At 41.0% G+C, this 15,804-nt stretch overlaps 1 protein-coding gene across 1 annotated transcript; it reads left to right on the top strand.

Moving 5' to 3' along the window:
* The first annotated feature begins 709 nt into the window (after positions 1–709).
* Positions 710–6,923, top strand: LOC121592845 (tripeptidyl-peptidase 2). The gene is made up of 8 exons (XM_041914683.1): positions 710–1,212; positions 1,464–2,094; positions 2,182–3,105; positions 3,172–3,677; positions 3,749–3,854; positions 3,914–5,177; positions 5,257–5,440; positions 5,500–6,923. The coding sequence occupies exons 1-8, from the start codon at positions 772–774 to the stop codon at positions 5,707–5,709; spliced, it is 4,266 nt and encodes a 1,421-aa protein (XP_041770617.1). The 5' UTR covers positions 710–771; the 3' UTR covers positions 5,710–6,923.
* The last annotated feature ends 8,881 nt before the right edge of the window (positions 6,924–15,804 follow it).

The raw sequence follows: 15,804 nt of genomic DNA, 5'->3' as shown, positions 1-15,804 counted from the left end.
AAAATATGGCATCACGAATGGCTACTTTATTACACCCGCTGCAGTCCATTAATTGCAGGAATTATGTGTAAAGATACACATACACCAAAATTGTTAAAAATGTCTACCCCGTGTGGGTAGTATTAGCAGGGTTTTTTTTTACATTACAGTACTGAGCGACAACCGGCTGTAAATTCATACGTGCACCAAAAATCGTTCCATTTTACTTACATGATGAGTCTTCCATTGTGAGTAGGAGAATTAGATAGTTGTGGACGAAGTCAACTGAGCACGATAATACAAGCAGGAACTACAAAATAATCGCACAGAAAATACGGGAAAACCTCTGACTATTTGTGAATACCGCTAGGCTATTTTTTCTCGTTCTCGTTTCCGAAGGATGCAAATGTTTGACATATGACGTAGACGACATTTTAAATGTCGAAATGAGCCAGGTTGTCCAAAAGCGTGCAGTTTGACATTTGCTGACCGGCCAAACTTGGCGCAGCTGCTGGCTAGAGCGAATCGTAGCGCAATTCATACAAATGTACAATGAATGAAATAAATTTGCTTACATTTTATGTGCTGAAATCATGCAAAACTCCCGAAAGAAATTTGATTACATAAAGGTGAGAAAAATAGGTCAACAATGTCTACAACTGAGCATCGATTGCGTGCAGACGTATCGCATCATAATTATAGAAAATACAAGCGAAATCGGGGAGTGTGAGAAGTATTGTCAGTAAATAGGTTCAATTAAATATTATACTGTTATATTTTAGAGTGTTATAAATGATCTTATCCGCGCTGGAAAAGATTTGCTTTCGAAGAACATTTGATCGAGTCAGATTTCCCCATGCCGATCGAGCCATCAGCTACCCGCACGCGATTAAGCGGTGGTTAGACGAGCTGTACAAGCAAAACAGATCCGGGGGGCATGAATCGGCAAATGCGGCTAGCTGTCAGATTGGCACCAGCAGAAGGCAAACAGCCAACAGACTCGGCAGGAAAAAGGTGAAGACGACTCTGGGCACCAGCGTACTGAAAGTGAATAGTGTTGTGCGAAAGGAAATGGAAAGTATTGTTGATGTAAAGTTTCCTGTGACATCGCTAGTGCCGAAAAATGAAACCGGGGCGCTTAGTTTTATACGGATGTATCCGGAGTACGATGGCCGGGACGTCACAATTGCAATTCTCGACTCTGGCGTAGATCCCCGGGCCAAAGGATTAGAGGTAGGTAGAGAGAGAGAGAGAGAGCTGTGACGATCATGGGTGAGAGGAGCGCGGACCAGGAGTATCAATTTTCGATTATTCGACATTTGTTGCAAGCTCTGCCGGTATCTAACTGAACGGCATTGTAGCACCTTCCAAATGGGGCTTTCCATTTTCATACATTAAGCTAAATGTTTCTTTGTCTATCTTTCTTTCATCTTTGTCTGGTGTCATGCGATGCTTACCGAAAAACGACAATTGAAATGGTTTAGCATATCCCCGGTGGAGATGTTAAGGTTATCGAACGTTTTGACTGTTCCGGTTGTGGCGATGTGGACACCAGCAAAACGGTTACGGCCAGTCCAGATGGGACCATTGTGGGTCTTTCTGGGCGCAAGCTGCACCTGTCTTCCACGATGAAGTCAAAAAATGTTGCCGGGAGCGAATATCGCGTTGGACTGAAGAGTGTGCACGATCTGTCGCCGTCGCGCATTCGCGAACGTATTTTAACCGATCTGAAGGTGAAAACCTGGGACGATCGACATAAGGTAGCAGTGAGTGAGGCGGCCCGAGAGTTGAGTGATTTCGAGGCGAAGAATCCACCCACCGGTCTCACTGGAAAGGACAAGCTGGCTAAGGAAAATCTGGAAAGCACGCTGGAGTTCTTGAACACGTGCGATAAAAAGTTCACTGATCTGAAAACGTCGTATGATTGCGTGTTGTTCCCAACAAAGGAGGGCTGGATGGCCGTCATCGATACAACCGAGAAGGGAGATCTCGAAAACGCTGTTCACGTGCTGGAGTACACCCGCTCGCATCAGGTCGTGAATTTGGATGATTTCCTGTCGGTTTCTATCAACGTGCACGACGAGGGAAACGTCTTGGAGGTTGTCGGAGTATGCTGTGAGTATGGGAGGAGAAGAGATACAAAAGAACCGGTCGAGTTATGAATTGTTTTTTTTTTCCTTTTTGTTGTTTTTTTTTTTGCAGCAAGCCATGGCACGCATGTGGCTTCTATCGCCAGTGGCTATCATCCGGATGATCCCGAGCTTAACGGTGTCGCTCCGGCAGCAAAGATCGTGTCTCTGACCATTGGCGATGGGCGGTTGGAATCGATGGAAACAGGAACCGCGCTGGTTCGTGCCATTATCAAGGTGATGGAGTTGTGTGAAGCAGGCCGCAAAATCGACGTCATCAACATGAGCTATGGAGAGCACGGACATTGGTCAAACTCGGGACGTGTGGGCGAGCTGATGAGTGAGTTGGTGAACCGATACGGCGTGGTGTGGGTAGCTTCGGCCGGTAACCATGGTCCAGCGCTCTGCACCATCGGTACCCCACCCGACATTAGCCAGCCGAGTTGCGTTGGCGTCGGAGCGTATGTGTCGCCCGAAATGATGGAAGCCGAATACGCCCTGCACCAGAAGCTTCCTGGCAATGTGTATACGTGGTCTTCCCGCGATCCGTGTATCGATGGAGGATTCGGAGTGACGGTTTGTGCTCCCGGCGCTGCAATCGCTTCTGTTCCACAGTTTACAATGTCCAAGGCACAGCTGATGAATGGCACCAGCATGTCGGCGCCGCATGTAGCCGGGTCGGTAGGGTTGCTGATTTCGGGATTGAAACAAAAATCCATCCCATACACTGCATTCAGTATTAAGCGTGCCCTATGGAACACCGCCACCAAGATTGATTACGTTGACAAGTTCGCGCAAGGCAACGGATTGTTGAATGTCGGGAAAGCTTTCGATCATCTGACCACCTACTGTGGACTTATCGAGAATAAGCTACGTTTCGCCGTCACGGTCGGCAATAACAATGCGAAGGGTATTCATATGCGCCACGGCGTACTTACTAAGATTGAAGATTTTTCCGTTAACATAGAGCCGGTAATATTTAATGAAAAATTCGCTGGTAAGTTAGAAGCAAGGAATGTCCGTGGTCGTGAAGCTACTAAATTTACTGAAATTTCAATTGCAGATGCAGCAGACAAGATCAACTTCAACGTACGCTTAACGCTCATACCAACGGAATCGTGGATTCAGTGCGGCAACTATCTGGATCTGTGCTATTCAGCGAGAAAGATTTCCGTCAAGGTAGACCCGTCCGGATTAGCTCCGGGTGTGTATAGAGCGAGCGTGAAAGCGTACGATTCCGCATGTCCGGAAAAGGGAGTTTTGTTTGAAATTCCGGTCACCGTTGTGCAGCCGCACGTGGTTGATCCTAAAACGAATGAATTTATACGCAGCGATTTACCAGTTGACTGCAAACCGCATACCATCATTCGGGACTTTATCCTGGTACCAAAGTATGCAACCTGGGCTGTCATTGAGATGCGTTCGGCTGATACGAACGATGCTGTGGGTGGCAAATTTTTCCTGCATACGCAGCAGATTCTGCCGATGCAGTTCTGCAAGGCGATGGAGATGCAAAAAATATTACCGGTCAACGGTACGGCCCCCACGGTGCAACCCGTTCGAGTAGAGGTACGTACAGGAGAATATTACATAGCTGTATCGTATAATTTCTCTAACACCATATTTGTTGCGCATTGCAGGGTGATCATATAATTGAGATTTGTATTGCCAAGTTTTGGTCTAACTTCGGAACGTTGCCATTACGCTACTCGATAAAATTCCATGGAATAAGCCCTTTGAATGGATGTAAATATCTAAATACACGGCGTGGGTGAGCGAATAATAAATTAAATTTATCGTTACAGCGGTAATGCATAGTGCCAGTGGAATTCATCGAATCGATTTAACCGCGCTCACTAGCGAAGAAGTCCATCCAGTAGTTTCGTTAAAAACAGCAGCTATGGTCTTGAAGCCATCTGAAACAAAAGTAACTCCACTAACGACGCGCGATGTTATCCATCCAGCAAGGCAAATCTATCAGATGCAGGTCACGTACCATCTGCATTTGACGAAGGGCTATGAGGTAGCGTTCTACACGCCACTGTTTAGCAACATTCTGTACGAGAGCGAGTTTGAATCCCAATTCTGGATGGTGTACGATACAAACAAAATGATGGTTCGCTGTGGCGATGCTTATTCCTATGATAAGTACGAAAAATTGGAAAAGGGAGACTACACCATCCGTCTGCAGGTGCGTCACGAGAAAAAGGAACTCCTCGAGAAGCTAACGGAAGCGAACATGGTCGTTAACTTCAAGCTAGCTAGCAATAGCCTTTCCGTTGATGTGTACAAATCATACAACCACGTGCTGTCGGGTGCTAAAAAGATGACGAGCTGCTCCATGGCGGCTGGTTCGTGTCGCCCGATTTACCTGGCACCAATCCCGAGTGAGAAGCTGCAGAAAGCTGCCATGCCACCGCAGTGTTCTTGGCTGGAGGGCAGCATTACGTATGCGAAGGAGGACATCATTAAAAAGTGTGTTTCGCACTGCTTCCAATACATACTAACGGAAGGTCCTCCGGCAAAGAAAACTTCTAGCACTGCTAATGCAACCACTGGAGCCGCAAATGCCGTCACAAATAACGTAACCAATGGTAACAGTGTGGCCAATGCAGGCTCAAATGGTACCGGTAACAACGTAATCACCGCTACTAACGGAGCTGCCAACGGTAGCTTGCCGAATGGAACGGCAGTGAAGGAGAACCGAAGCAAGTGGGATGAATATTGCGAAGGATTGCGCGACTATCAGACCGCACAGATCTCCAAACTGGATGCGGAAAATGCTGAAAATGTGTATCAAGCGTTGCTAAAAGATAACCCGAACCACTTGGCAGCTCACTTAGCCATGGCCGACCACTTTGACAGTACAGATTTGAAGCAAAATCTGCCCTACACATTTACTGCATCATTTGATGCTGCAGACTCATCAGCAGCGACTCTGTTGAAGGTGAAGTTGCTACGTATCATTGAACTGGCGAGCTTAGTTGTGAAGGATATTGATCAAAGTGCTTTACTCGCATACTATGGAATGAAGGTCGATAATCGACCAAATGCCGCCAAGATTAAGATGTATGTAGTCCTTTACGATCGATCTTTACCTACGTAGGCTCTATTTTTATATCTGTTGTATCTATTTTTCTCTCTCCAGTCAAATGGACAAACAAAAGCAACTTCTATTGGACGCTTGTCAGCGAAAGTTTGTAGCATTGTGCAAACTGAAGGTATTGCAGAATGCATTCGATGCTCAAGACGCGAGTCAACCGGACTATACCGAGGAGCTAGAACAACTGTACGGTGATGTGGGCAAGTTTATCGAATACACCGATTCGAAGGTACGTAGCATTGTTATCCCTGTGGAACTAAATCTAATTGATCTTTTTCCCATTGACAGGTATTGCTGCTTACCATTTGGCATGCGTTTTCTCTGAAGCAGCACGGCCGTATGCTAAAGTATTTAAACAAACTGTACGAAGAAAAGCTTAGCCGCGATATACTGGAGGAAATACTTACTGTTGTTGATGAGAAAAAGTGGTCACACGTACGTAAGCAGCTTTCAAAAATAATTGTATCATCAAATCCTCAGGGCTATCGACCATTCTAAAATGGCACACCGTGCTAAAACTAATGCCTGTTTTATACAGCGATAATTAATTCATCAATTTCTTGTTCTGAAGTATGTTGTTTAAATCCAGCACTTTATGTTTAATTTGCTGCTTCGTCGTGTTTGGTGAAACCGTTTTTGATTGGTTACATTACGGAACAGGCGGAATTAAATTTTAGAAAATAGGTGCGATCTAAATTTTGCTGAATATCCTTCCATTTGCTGAAGAGCCACGAGGTAATTAAATTCTTTCCAAAAGTTAACACATTGTCTTACGACATGAATACATAGTAAATCGCAAGTAAAGTGTCGCTTGCCTGCACTTTTGTGATTATATAACATGATTCTTAATTTCTACTGCATTGTATTGCTATATACTCGACAAAAAACGCCGTTTAATCATTTTCTATAAAGGAAACAGGATTGTCAATTTTCGGGGCATCATCCCAAATTGACGTCTGCTGACACTTTTAAATCCTAAGGTTTTAGAATTCGCATTTAAATTTCACAACAAAACATTTACTTTCAAAATACTTGTGTGTTATCTGAACAAGGAGTCTGAAAATCTGAGAAAATCGAAAAAAAACGTAACCTAGTTTTCTAAACTTACATACCTTTTCCCGAAAGTGTGAAAAGAACATAACTAGCGTAGTCGCACACAAATAACAAAATGGTACTGCCCTTAGCAGCCAGTCTCGCGATTGAAGTGTATTAATTCGCAAACAATGGCTGATGATTGATGTTCAATGAAGCGGAAGTCTAGAATATTATATTGTAAGAATTTTTGATTGCGCAACATTAACAACTCGTTCAATACGTAAAAAAAAAACAAAATAAAATACATAGAAAATGATGCTGAAATTGCATACAATTTTGTTTCTGTTTACTACAAATAAAAAAAACATCTAGAGTTTCTTTCGCAATGAACACTGAAGATGATATACCAAAAGAATGATTTTGTTTGTTCATCTTCATGTAAAGAACAGTATGTTTTACACGAAACATAGAACGAATAATGACTAAAGATCTAAATGAATACTGTACGCCACTATAGCTTTCTGCATTTGTCCCGTTTTACAATATTATTTTACATCGAGATAACTCCACATTAGAAACGATTAACTTTGATAGAAAATACTACCATTTCAAAAATTGACTGCCCTAGAAAAGGAATTAATGAAATAGAGATAAATAAACCGTATTAATTAAAAGTTTCTGAATACAATATTGATGAACGAATACCACGGAAGAAATTGTGGTCACTCTTGCAGCAGAGAAGCATGTAAGCAATATGAAAGAAAATCTTGAAATCTTTTAAACGCAACACATTCAAATTTGGGTTATTCCATATTTAATATGGAATTTAATATAGAACAAATTAGGATCCGCTACACAAGGAGCTACCGAAGGATCTCACCTCACTACCCGGCTGCGAGTCAAGATCACCAGACTTTGGTGGAATAACTATATCAACTGTATAATGACATCGGACGGTCCAGTGCGTGTACACCTTTCTGGCTGCTCTAAGATAAATGAAGCAGGATAGGTCTGCGTCAATGTGGCAAGATCCATTTGTCCATTAAGATCGACATAATAGATAGCAACGTCGACGATCTGAGTTGAGAACTTTGGCGATTACGGACTCTTCTGCAGCAGGTGAAGGCCGAGTGTGGGTAAGTAAATGATAATGCCACATTCATTAAAGATACAATTTAACGGATTCGGTTGTTTGATGTCAGTCAAATATCGCAGTCTTTCTTATGTACAGTGGAACACCTCATATCGATCCCTTATAACGAGATTTTCGCATAACATGCAAATTTAAATGATCTACTAATACCTCTCAAAACGAGCAAAATCTCCCATAACGAGTTATATCATTCGTGTTGCTGATGCGTTTTTCGGTGTGTTAAAATCAAGATCACGATCGGTAAAAATTGAGCATTTCTTTGATTTTGATTGTCGCTCAAATAAGAGCTTTCATTCTAAGCAATACTTTAAAATAACAGGAAATGTGCCGTATAATTGTGTGACGCACAAGTGCGTGGAATATTCATCTGCCAATTGCTGCCACACGTAGGATTTTCATATGACTACATATGTGCTGTATAAGTGTGTTGTAGATTTGTTGACAATAAACTTATCAAAATCTTAAATGACTTTATTTGCGCTGAAGAATGTTTACCATAACACAGTTTCAACTGTGATGAAACTGGCTTATTAAAAAAGTCTAGTTGGAAATGTCTAATAGCAGAAAACACCGATACAAATGGGTCTAAATTGTGTTTAAAAAAAAAAAAAACTAAAACAATGACAAACAAATAGTAAACTACAAATATCTTCTAATCTGTTTGTATTATAAGCCCTTTATTATTTTTTTCAGATATTATTGCTTACCGCAAATGTGCTAAGGTCCTGGATCCAATTATTTCCTTTTTCATCACATGGAACAAATCATATGGAAAAGAGCCTCCCGCACAATAAGCCTTTCCGTATAACGAGTGAGTCACTAGAACGGATTAAACTCGTTGTGAGGCGTTCCACTGTATTTAAAGCTATTCAATAATTTTAAAACTACTAAGCACTACTACTACTGTTTATCATTTTCTACTAATTATTATCATTTAATTGTGAATGATAGTGAACTATTTGTGATTTGTTCATTCTTTTGTTTTATTCTTTGGAGAGTCTTTGAGAACCTATTTGGCCTGATTCGAATGTTTTGAATTTGTATGCTACTTTACACTGTTTTTTTGTTCAATTTTCAATGTGAACAGCATTATTCAAAATTTGCAAGATGTTGGCTGCAAACCGGTCATTCTACAGCTTGAAAAATCAGTCCACCTCAAATAACCTGTCGCGACGGACGAAGCTGGGACTATATAGCACTTATACAGTACCGGTACTCACATACGCCTCTGAGACATGGACACTGTCCAAATCTGACGAAACTCTCTTAGCCGCGTTCGAGAGGAAGATGCTCAGAAGGATTCTTGGCCCCGTATGTGTGGAAGGACAATGGAGAAGCCGTTATAACGACGAGCTATACGAGACGTACGGCTCGCCAGGGTCCGGTGGGCTAGTCATGTTGTAAGCATGGAAACGGACGACCCAGCCTGTAAAGTTCATTTAGGCCGTCCACAAGGACAGAGGAGGTGTGGTAAGCCCAAATTGAGGTGGCAAGATGGCGTGGAGGCGGCTGCCATTAAGGCTGGGATAACGGATTGGCAGACGAAGGCGCGAGACCGTGAGCGGTTTCGGACACTCCTGAGGCAGGCCAATACCGCAAAGCGGTTGTAGCGCCGGATAAGTAAGCAAGTAAGTAAGTAAGTAAGTAAGTTATTACTTGTGACAGTTTGATTGTTAAAAAACAGTGTAAGACAATGTAAGAATGTTTGGAAATGATCAGATCTGAAATCACCTTTTATAGAAAATAAGCATTTTAAATCATCGAACTAATACGTCGAATAATCGAACTAATAACTTACGATAATAATACGTAAAGCTTTTCGTCGTTTGTTCGGTGCTGCCTCACTACCTCCCTATGAAACGCGATTGCAGTTATTCAATCTTCACTCTTTAAGCTTCCGCCGCCAAGTGTTTCAGGCTTGTTTTATTGGTGGCTTATTACTTTCTGCTACTGATGCTCCTGATTTACTCTCGTCCATCTCGCTGTATGCTCCCTCTCGTTCTCTTCGTCCACGTGATCCTCTGTCAATTGAAACACGTCATACTCTTTATACTTTCAATGACCCTCTTCTGTCCTGTTTCAGGTTGTTTAACCACTTTTACTATCTCTTTGATTTCGACTCCTCTCATAATTCTTTCCGTAACCGTATTTTTTCTTCTAATTCCCTTTAATTATTCTCCTTAGTTTTCTATTACTCTCTTTTTTTTGTTAAGTTTATGATAGTCTCTACGCTCTACCCTTGTTTTTTTTCTTTTCTTTTTTGCTAGGTCAAGACTAGGTTAGTTAGGCTTAGTTTATCATGAATTATTCTGTTTATTTGTTAGTATTTAATAAGTTTTAAGTCTATTATATTTAGCCTTGATGGCGGATATTGTATTAAATAAATGAAATGAAATGAAATGAAATGAAATACACAAATGCAAATATGATGTTATGTTTAATGAAAATGTATGTACAAATGCCATGAATTTCGATAATACACACCAGATGAAGAATGATATCAGTAATTTGCAAACAAAGACGTTTCTTAAATGTTGAGTGAAAAGTAACATAACTGTTTCATTAATTCAAGCTCTAATAACAAATACCGAGCAGTGAAGGAAACAGGACTATTGGTTGATGAATTATTACTTTGTGACGTTCGATTTGTTCCATCAGCCGTTAACAGTGACACGAATAGCATCGGCCTTCAAACCGATGGCCCTATGGACGGGTGGAGGGGGAGGGGGGGGGGGGGGGAGGGGAAGAAGAACTCGCACCATTTGCTTTGCGTAATGGGCATTTGCATGAAAATGCAACGCCCCGGATACTAGAACACAAAAGCAGTAGCAAAAGGGGACGAACATAATAGTGGCAAAGTATTGCAGTTGGCAATAACAGCTCAAGAGGCATGAGAGTCGGTGCAGCTGCGGTAACAGTGGCCCGGTCCTAGCAACGTCCACTTCACGTAGCCAGCAAAAGAGGCTCCGTTGAGGGCTGCTTTCCGCTTTCCTTTCAGTGACAGTCCGTGTGGTTTGTCATGTGGCGCGGTATGGTTTTAATGATCGTCTTGCTTTTGCTTATTTGTATACTTTTTACACATCCATTCTCGGGATGGGGGTTTGGGGTGGGTTCGGTGGCCACATTCACCCGGAGTTCACTTGAAATGGGGGAGGGGGTGGGTGGGAGTAGGGTGGCTTATTTCTTTGCGCACAGTTGTTGCAGGCAGAACGAATGCCCTGCCCGTACTATGTCAACTGCATCGCCAGATCATTCCAAAGAGGGAACAGGCATAGAGTGAGACGCAGTCGAAAATGAAAAGTTTCACTCAGTGCACAACACGTATTGCTTGTGTTCGCAGCTAGGAAAGCGTCGGGAAACCATCGTCAACTGAACATTCAGCAGTCTCCGGTCAGTGTTGTTTTTCGGTTAGCTGAAGAATATACTTCCGTTCGCTTATCTATCCGCGCTGAGTATTTGTTGGTGTAAAACATATTTGTTTGTCATTTCAGTGATATTACTTTACAAGCTTTCTTTCTTTCTTTTTTTGTGGGCGGCTTAGAACTTCACTTACTAAAGCAACGGTCAGCTGATTATACAGCCACCTGCTGTGGAAGCTGTAGAGGAATACCTGTTGCATTTTTCAGTGGTCAGTTGGTTGCATTGCCAAGGTGGTGGGAAAAGCTTTCAGCGAAATGATGTGTTGCTTCGTCGGTTTTAAGGAATGGAATGTTGATACGTATTAAGGCATTTCCGGGAAGTGCAAGGTGGGTGGCAAATGAGTTTGTTGTGTTGTTTGAATAGCAGGACTATCATTAGTAGAATTACTTTCCGGACTGTGTGGTGAAACATTGTCATGCAGTTCAGCAACAATAGTGTATCAAAGAACCGCTATTTACCCTCAATGTTTATACTCTTTTTGTACGATGTTTTGAACAAAACGAAAATGTTATAAAATAATTTTTGTACATATCTTAATGGGCCTCTCAACTATAGTTTATTTGAACTGTTACGTTTAGACTGCTCCTTTTCATATAAAATGCACTTCGAGGATGGGCTCAAAATAGCGGAGTCGATTCGACTTCTGTTCAGTTACGATTATCGATTGAAACAACTTTCTTGTACCATGCAGTGTCAATATGCATTTGTGAAAAGGAACTGCATTTGTGTCGAATGGGTGAATAATTCATCCTAATAACTGCGTCATTGGTGAGTGATATATTTGAATTAATATCGATATCGGGCTGATCCGATCATCGATGAAAAATAGAGAACAGCAAAGAGTCAGTCCTCGAGTAATGTCAGGGTTTTTTTTAATCTAACTTCACAACGGAACGTATGTATCGATTTTTATAACCAGTGTTTAATGCTACAATTACCTGTATTTATAAAACCAGCGCAGTGCTAATTATTACCAAACCTTTATCTAAGGATAAGAGAATTACATATGAAATTAATTTTAATCTACTATCTACTATCTAGCCGTGCATTAGCTATTTGTAAGTGTGCGTATGTGGTTGTGTTGGTGTGTGTGCCTATTTGATACATTTAAAGTGCAATTTACAGTAGCAGGAATCTTGGTCAGTATCGAAACTGTAGCACAAGTGAACTGAACGTGATATTTACATAAATTATGGTTCCTCTCGACCCTATGGGACCACCTGTAGTCAACGGTGGTAATGGCAGTGGCACCAATGGTGGCGCAGATGCATCGGGAATAGCAAATAGTTATGGCATTGCAACCATCAGTACGAACGCGTCGTTTCGGAGGCGCGATGACGAATATCGGAACAAAATAATGGGAAGTAAGTGTCCTTCTGTTGAGTGGCAAAAAAAGATCGATGGTTTGCAATCGTTTCAGCATTTTGCAACATAAGCCCGCAGTCCGATTGAATCCGATCAGCGATCCATCCGATTGAAATTAATCTAGTTTTTCCCCATTCTTTTTTGTTGCTTGTTCAATATTAAAGCTCAGGTGCGGAACTATGGTAAGTGTGTTATTTCCTTTTCGATATTGAGATGTATGCATTGTGGCTTAATGTTTATTTTAAAGTGAATAAACATTACAAAACACTGCGCTAAGAAATTTCTATACTTATAGTGAATATTTGATACATAGTACATGGATAAATTGTAAAGTATTGAAACACAAACAGTACTTGTCAGTTTATTTGGCAATAATAACTTTAGTGGGAGTTCTGCGTTTAGGAGGCCCAGTCTATAAGGGACTTGAACCCATGATGTGCATGACGATTGGTTGCCTTGCTACGTCAATACGTAAAAAAATCAATTATTAAAAAAAATATTTTCATATAATCGTCCCTTTATCAAAGATCATATTATGAATATTCGCAATTGCATATTGCGTAGCATAAGTTAAATACGTTTTGGATCCATTCCAGCCCTAATACATACTAATTAATATAACATTTTCGATTAAAAACTACAATCTATGGCTATGTGCTATACTTTAAATGTCATATTTGAGTATGAGTCCACTTCAATAGCAGTTATTTTTCATGATTCATACAAGCTAATATTAGACAATAAGTGTTTTAGTGAGTGTATTAAATATTTGTCACTTTATTTGACATAAAGTTGGTCTTTAGTGGACACATTCGTTTCGTATAGCTTAGCTTAAACTATGACTAAGTCTTAATTTTGTGTAATCGATCCCTCGCATTGAGTTCGTTGATCTTTTGTACTGCGTAGAATTTAAGCTTAGAGTACAGATGCCATTCTTTGACACTACCGTGCAAATCTCTAAAAGCACTCGTAGCTAGTGGGCATTCGAAGGTTTACCCTGGCAGATAACAGAAACCGTTTCCGCTCCGCATTACAAACTGGTCAAATGGCAGGATTTCCGAACCCCTTTTACTCAATCCAGATGCGAACAGTGCGGGACGACAGTACTTACTGGCATTCGATTGGAAAAAAGTCACAATCGCAAAGCGAAGAAAGCACGCAACTTTCTACGACTCACTCTGCACTCAGCACCTTCAAGATGCGGTCACCGTGCCTTGCTCCATAATATGGTGCTTGGTCACGGTGAGGGCAATCCTCTCTCTGTAGTAAGAGCGGTGTTGGGGAAGTAATGAGGTTCAGGTTACAACGGTCGCACGCTGACGGAAATGTTTTCTAAGGATTGTGGGTACCTTAAGCCGTTGTAGCAACAAGAAACCATTAGCAATAGAAAAAAAACGTCCTTGTTATGTGTATACCAGTCGGGTTTGCCAAGAACGGGAGAGTTTTTAAGGAAACTTTATCAGCTAGTGTGCCTTTGTTGGGGTTGGTCGGTGGTTTCGCTTTTGCCAACCATGTCCATTGGGTTTTTTTCGTATTCCTGCGTGAACTGCGGTTTCTTTTAGGGGAATGTTACGATTAATTCAATGATATGCGTCAAATATTTTTTCTTCACATTCAATAAGGGAAATCAATTCGGGCAGAAGAGAGAGCTTTTTGTTAATGGCGTATCGCTACATTTGCATATTCACTTTGCATGGTTATGTACATTAGTGAAAGTGGTCTGGGGGTTCAACCAATAGGGAACATATAAAATATTGTAGTGGGGCCGCAATTCAAGTACAAAGCATTATTATAATTATTACAGGTCTGCCTTTATAAATTATTGTTGAGGAAATTATTTAGGGAAATCTGAGCTGTTAGAGTCTCCAAAATCATCAGCTCCATACCCTTTTTTAAACACATTGGCCGTTCAAAGACAACATCTGATAAATCAGTTTATTAATTAAAATTTTGGTAAAGCAAAAAGTGAAAGAACCACTTTCAAAATAACTTTACAATCTCATTTTTAAATTTGTAAACTAGAGTAAATGCAATAACACTTTCTTGCACAGCACCAACAAGCTGTAAGGAAAAGGGAATTAACTTCAGCCCGATGTGCTTGAGGCAGTGCTGAGGACACTCTTCAGTCAGTTGGTTTGATCTTGTGACTCTGAAGTTCTCTGCAGGGTTGCAGAGTAATCAAAAAGCATTGCTAAGGATTGACTGGCGTAAAAATCGGTTGGAGTTGTAGGATGCTTATTCGAGCCTTGCGGCAGAATTCATTATCGTCTTATCGCAATTTGTCATCGTTGAGGGCTACGTCGTATTTGTGGGGTAAAGACAGCATCCAAGCTGCGAACGGGACGGAACGGGCTTATGAACGATAGTCGGGAAAATCAATAAAAACTTCAGTATCTGGATCAAGTGTAGCTTATATGCACTGCACAGAGTTGACCTATCACTTTCATCCAAAACTGCAAACCATCCGGCACACTACACTAAAGAAGGTCATGGTTTTAATTGAACACTCAACCTTTATGTGCAGCCTTTTCCTCCAATAAACTAAGCTGCTCGTGTATACTGTCCTTGGTAGGTTTTTGATGTGGTTCTACTAATACCAACAATGATGAATAAGGCACGATTAATGACGAAAAGTATGTTTAAAAAACATACTTATGAAAAAAAGAGGAAAAGATGATGAAATATGTCAAAAGGTCTAGCTTTTTTACATCCTTTGGCCAGAAAGACCTCGTCCACGTTCTATGGTGACTAGCATTTAGGGAAAACAGTTTCAACTTGAGTTTCAACATTCAACACAAGTATGCTACGTGCGGCTTTTACTGCAACAAGCTCCAGATTTCTTCACATTCCCGGTGTCATGCGAGCGCGGCATCACGTTGCAAACTTTTATCGTTCACTAGGGACACGGTAGAATTTTGTAGGCTCTTATAGACCTTACCTTGAGAAGAAAAGAAAAGTGTTAGTACGATTTCATTTCAAATAAGCACCGCAAGAGAGGGAAGTTATGGTAGGGAAGTTTCAACTCTGTGGCGAGACATACAATTATGAAGAGTTGTTGTTAAAACCTGTGCGGGTTATTCTGATTCGGAAATTCATTTTGAGGCTATCGCATTCACAGCTGTCAGATTGGGAAAGATGGCCTTATGAAATGAAAAATGTAGAAACTTAGTTTTGACATGAAGGGGTGAAACAACTTTTCAAGATATCTAAACTCGATATCTAACTCGCTAAACATTCATGTTGTTTAATAAAGTTTGCATCATCATATAAAAGGTTCCTTAGATACGGAATTGCGCGGTTCTGTAGTACATTCGTCATCCTGCACGATTTAACAACATGCCCGTTGGTGGTTGAAGCCTCATATAAAAAAAAGTGCCGGCTTCAAAAAAAGTTTGAAGCCGGCAAATAAAAGTTCGCAAATAAAGGCGATTTTATGAAGAGAGCACACAAAAACTGATTATTATTACAGTAATACTATTTTTTACATAATTTCATAATGTTATCAGTAGTTATCAGCTGTATCAATCGGCAACCATAACACGAATTACTCATTGTTTGAATGAATAAAAACTAATGTAGTAATGTTTAAAGACTACACAAGTTTTACTAGCTATTAGAAG

This window comes from Anopheles merus, chromosome 2L, assembly GCF_017562075.2.
Source record: "Anopheles merus strain MAF chromosome 2L, AmerM5.1, whole genome shotgun sequence".
NCBI lineage: Eukaryota > Metazoa > Arthropoda > Insecta > Diptera > Culicidae > Anopheles > Anopheles merus.
The sequence above is the reverse complement of the archived record's forward strand: the minus strand, read 5'-3'. Positions and strand labels throughout refer to the sequence as shown.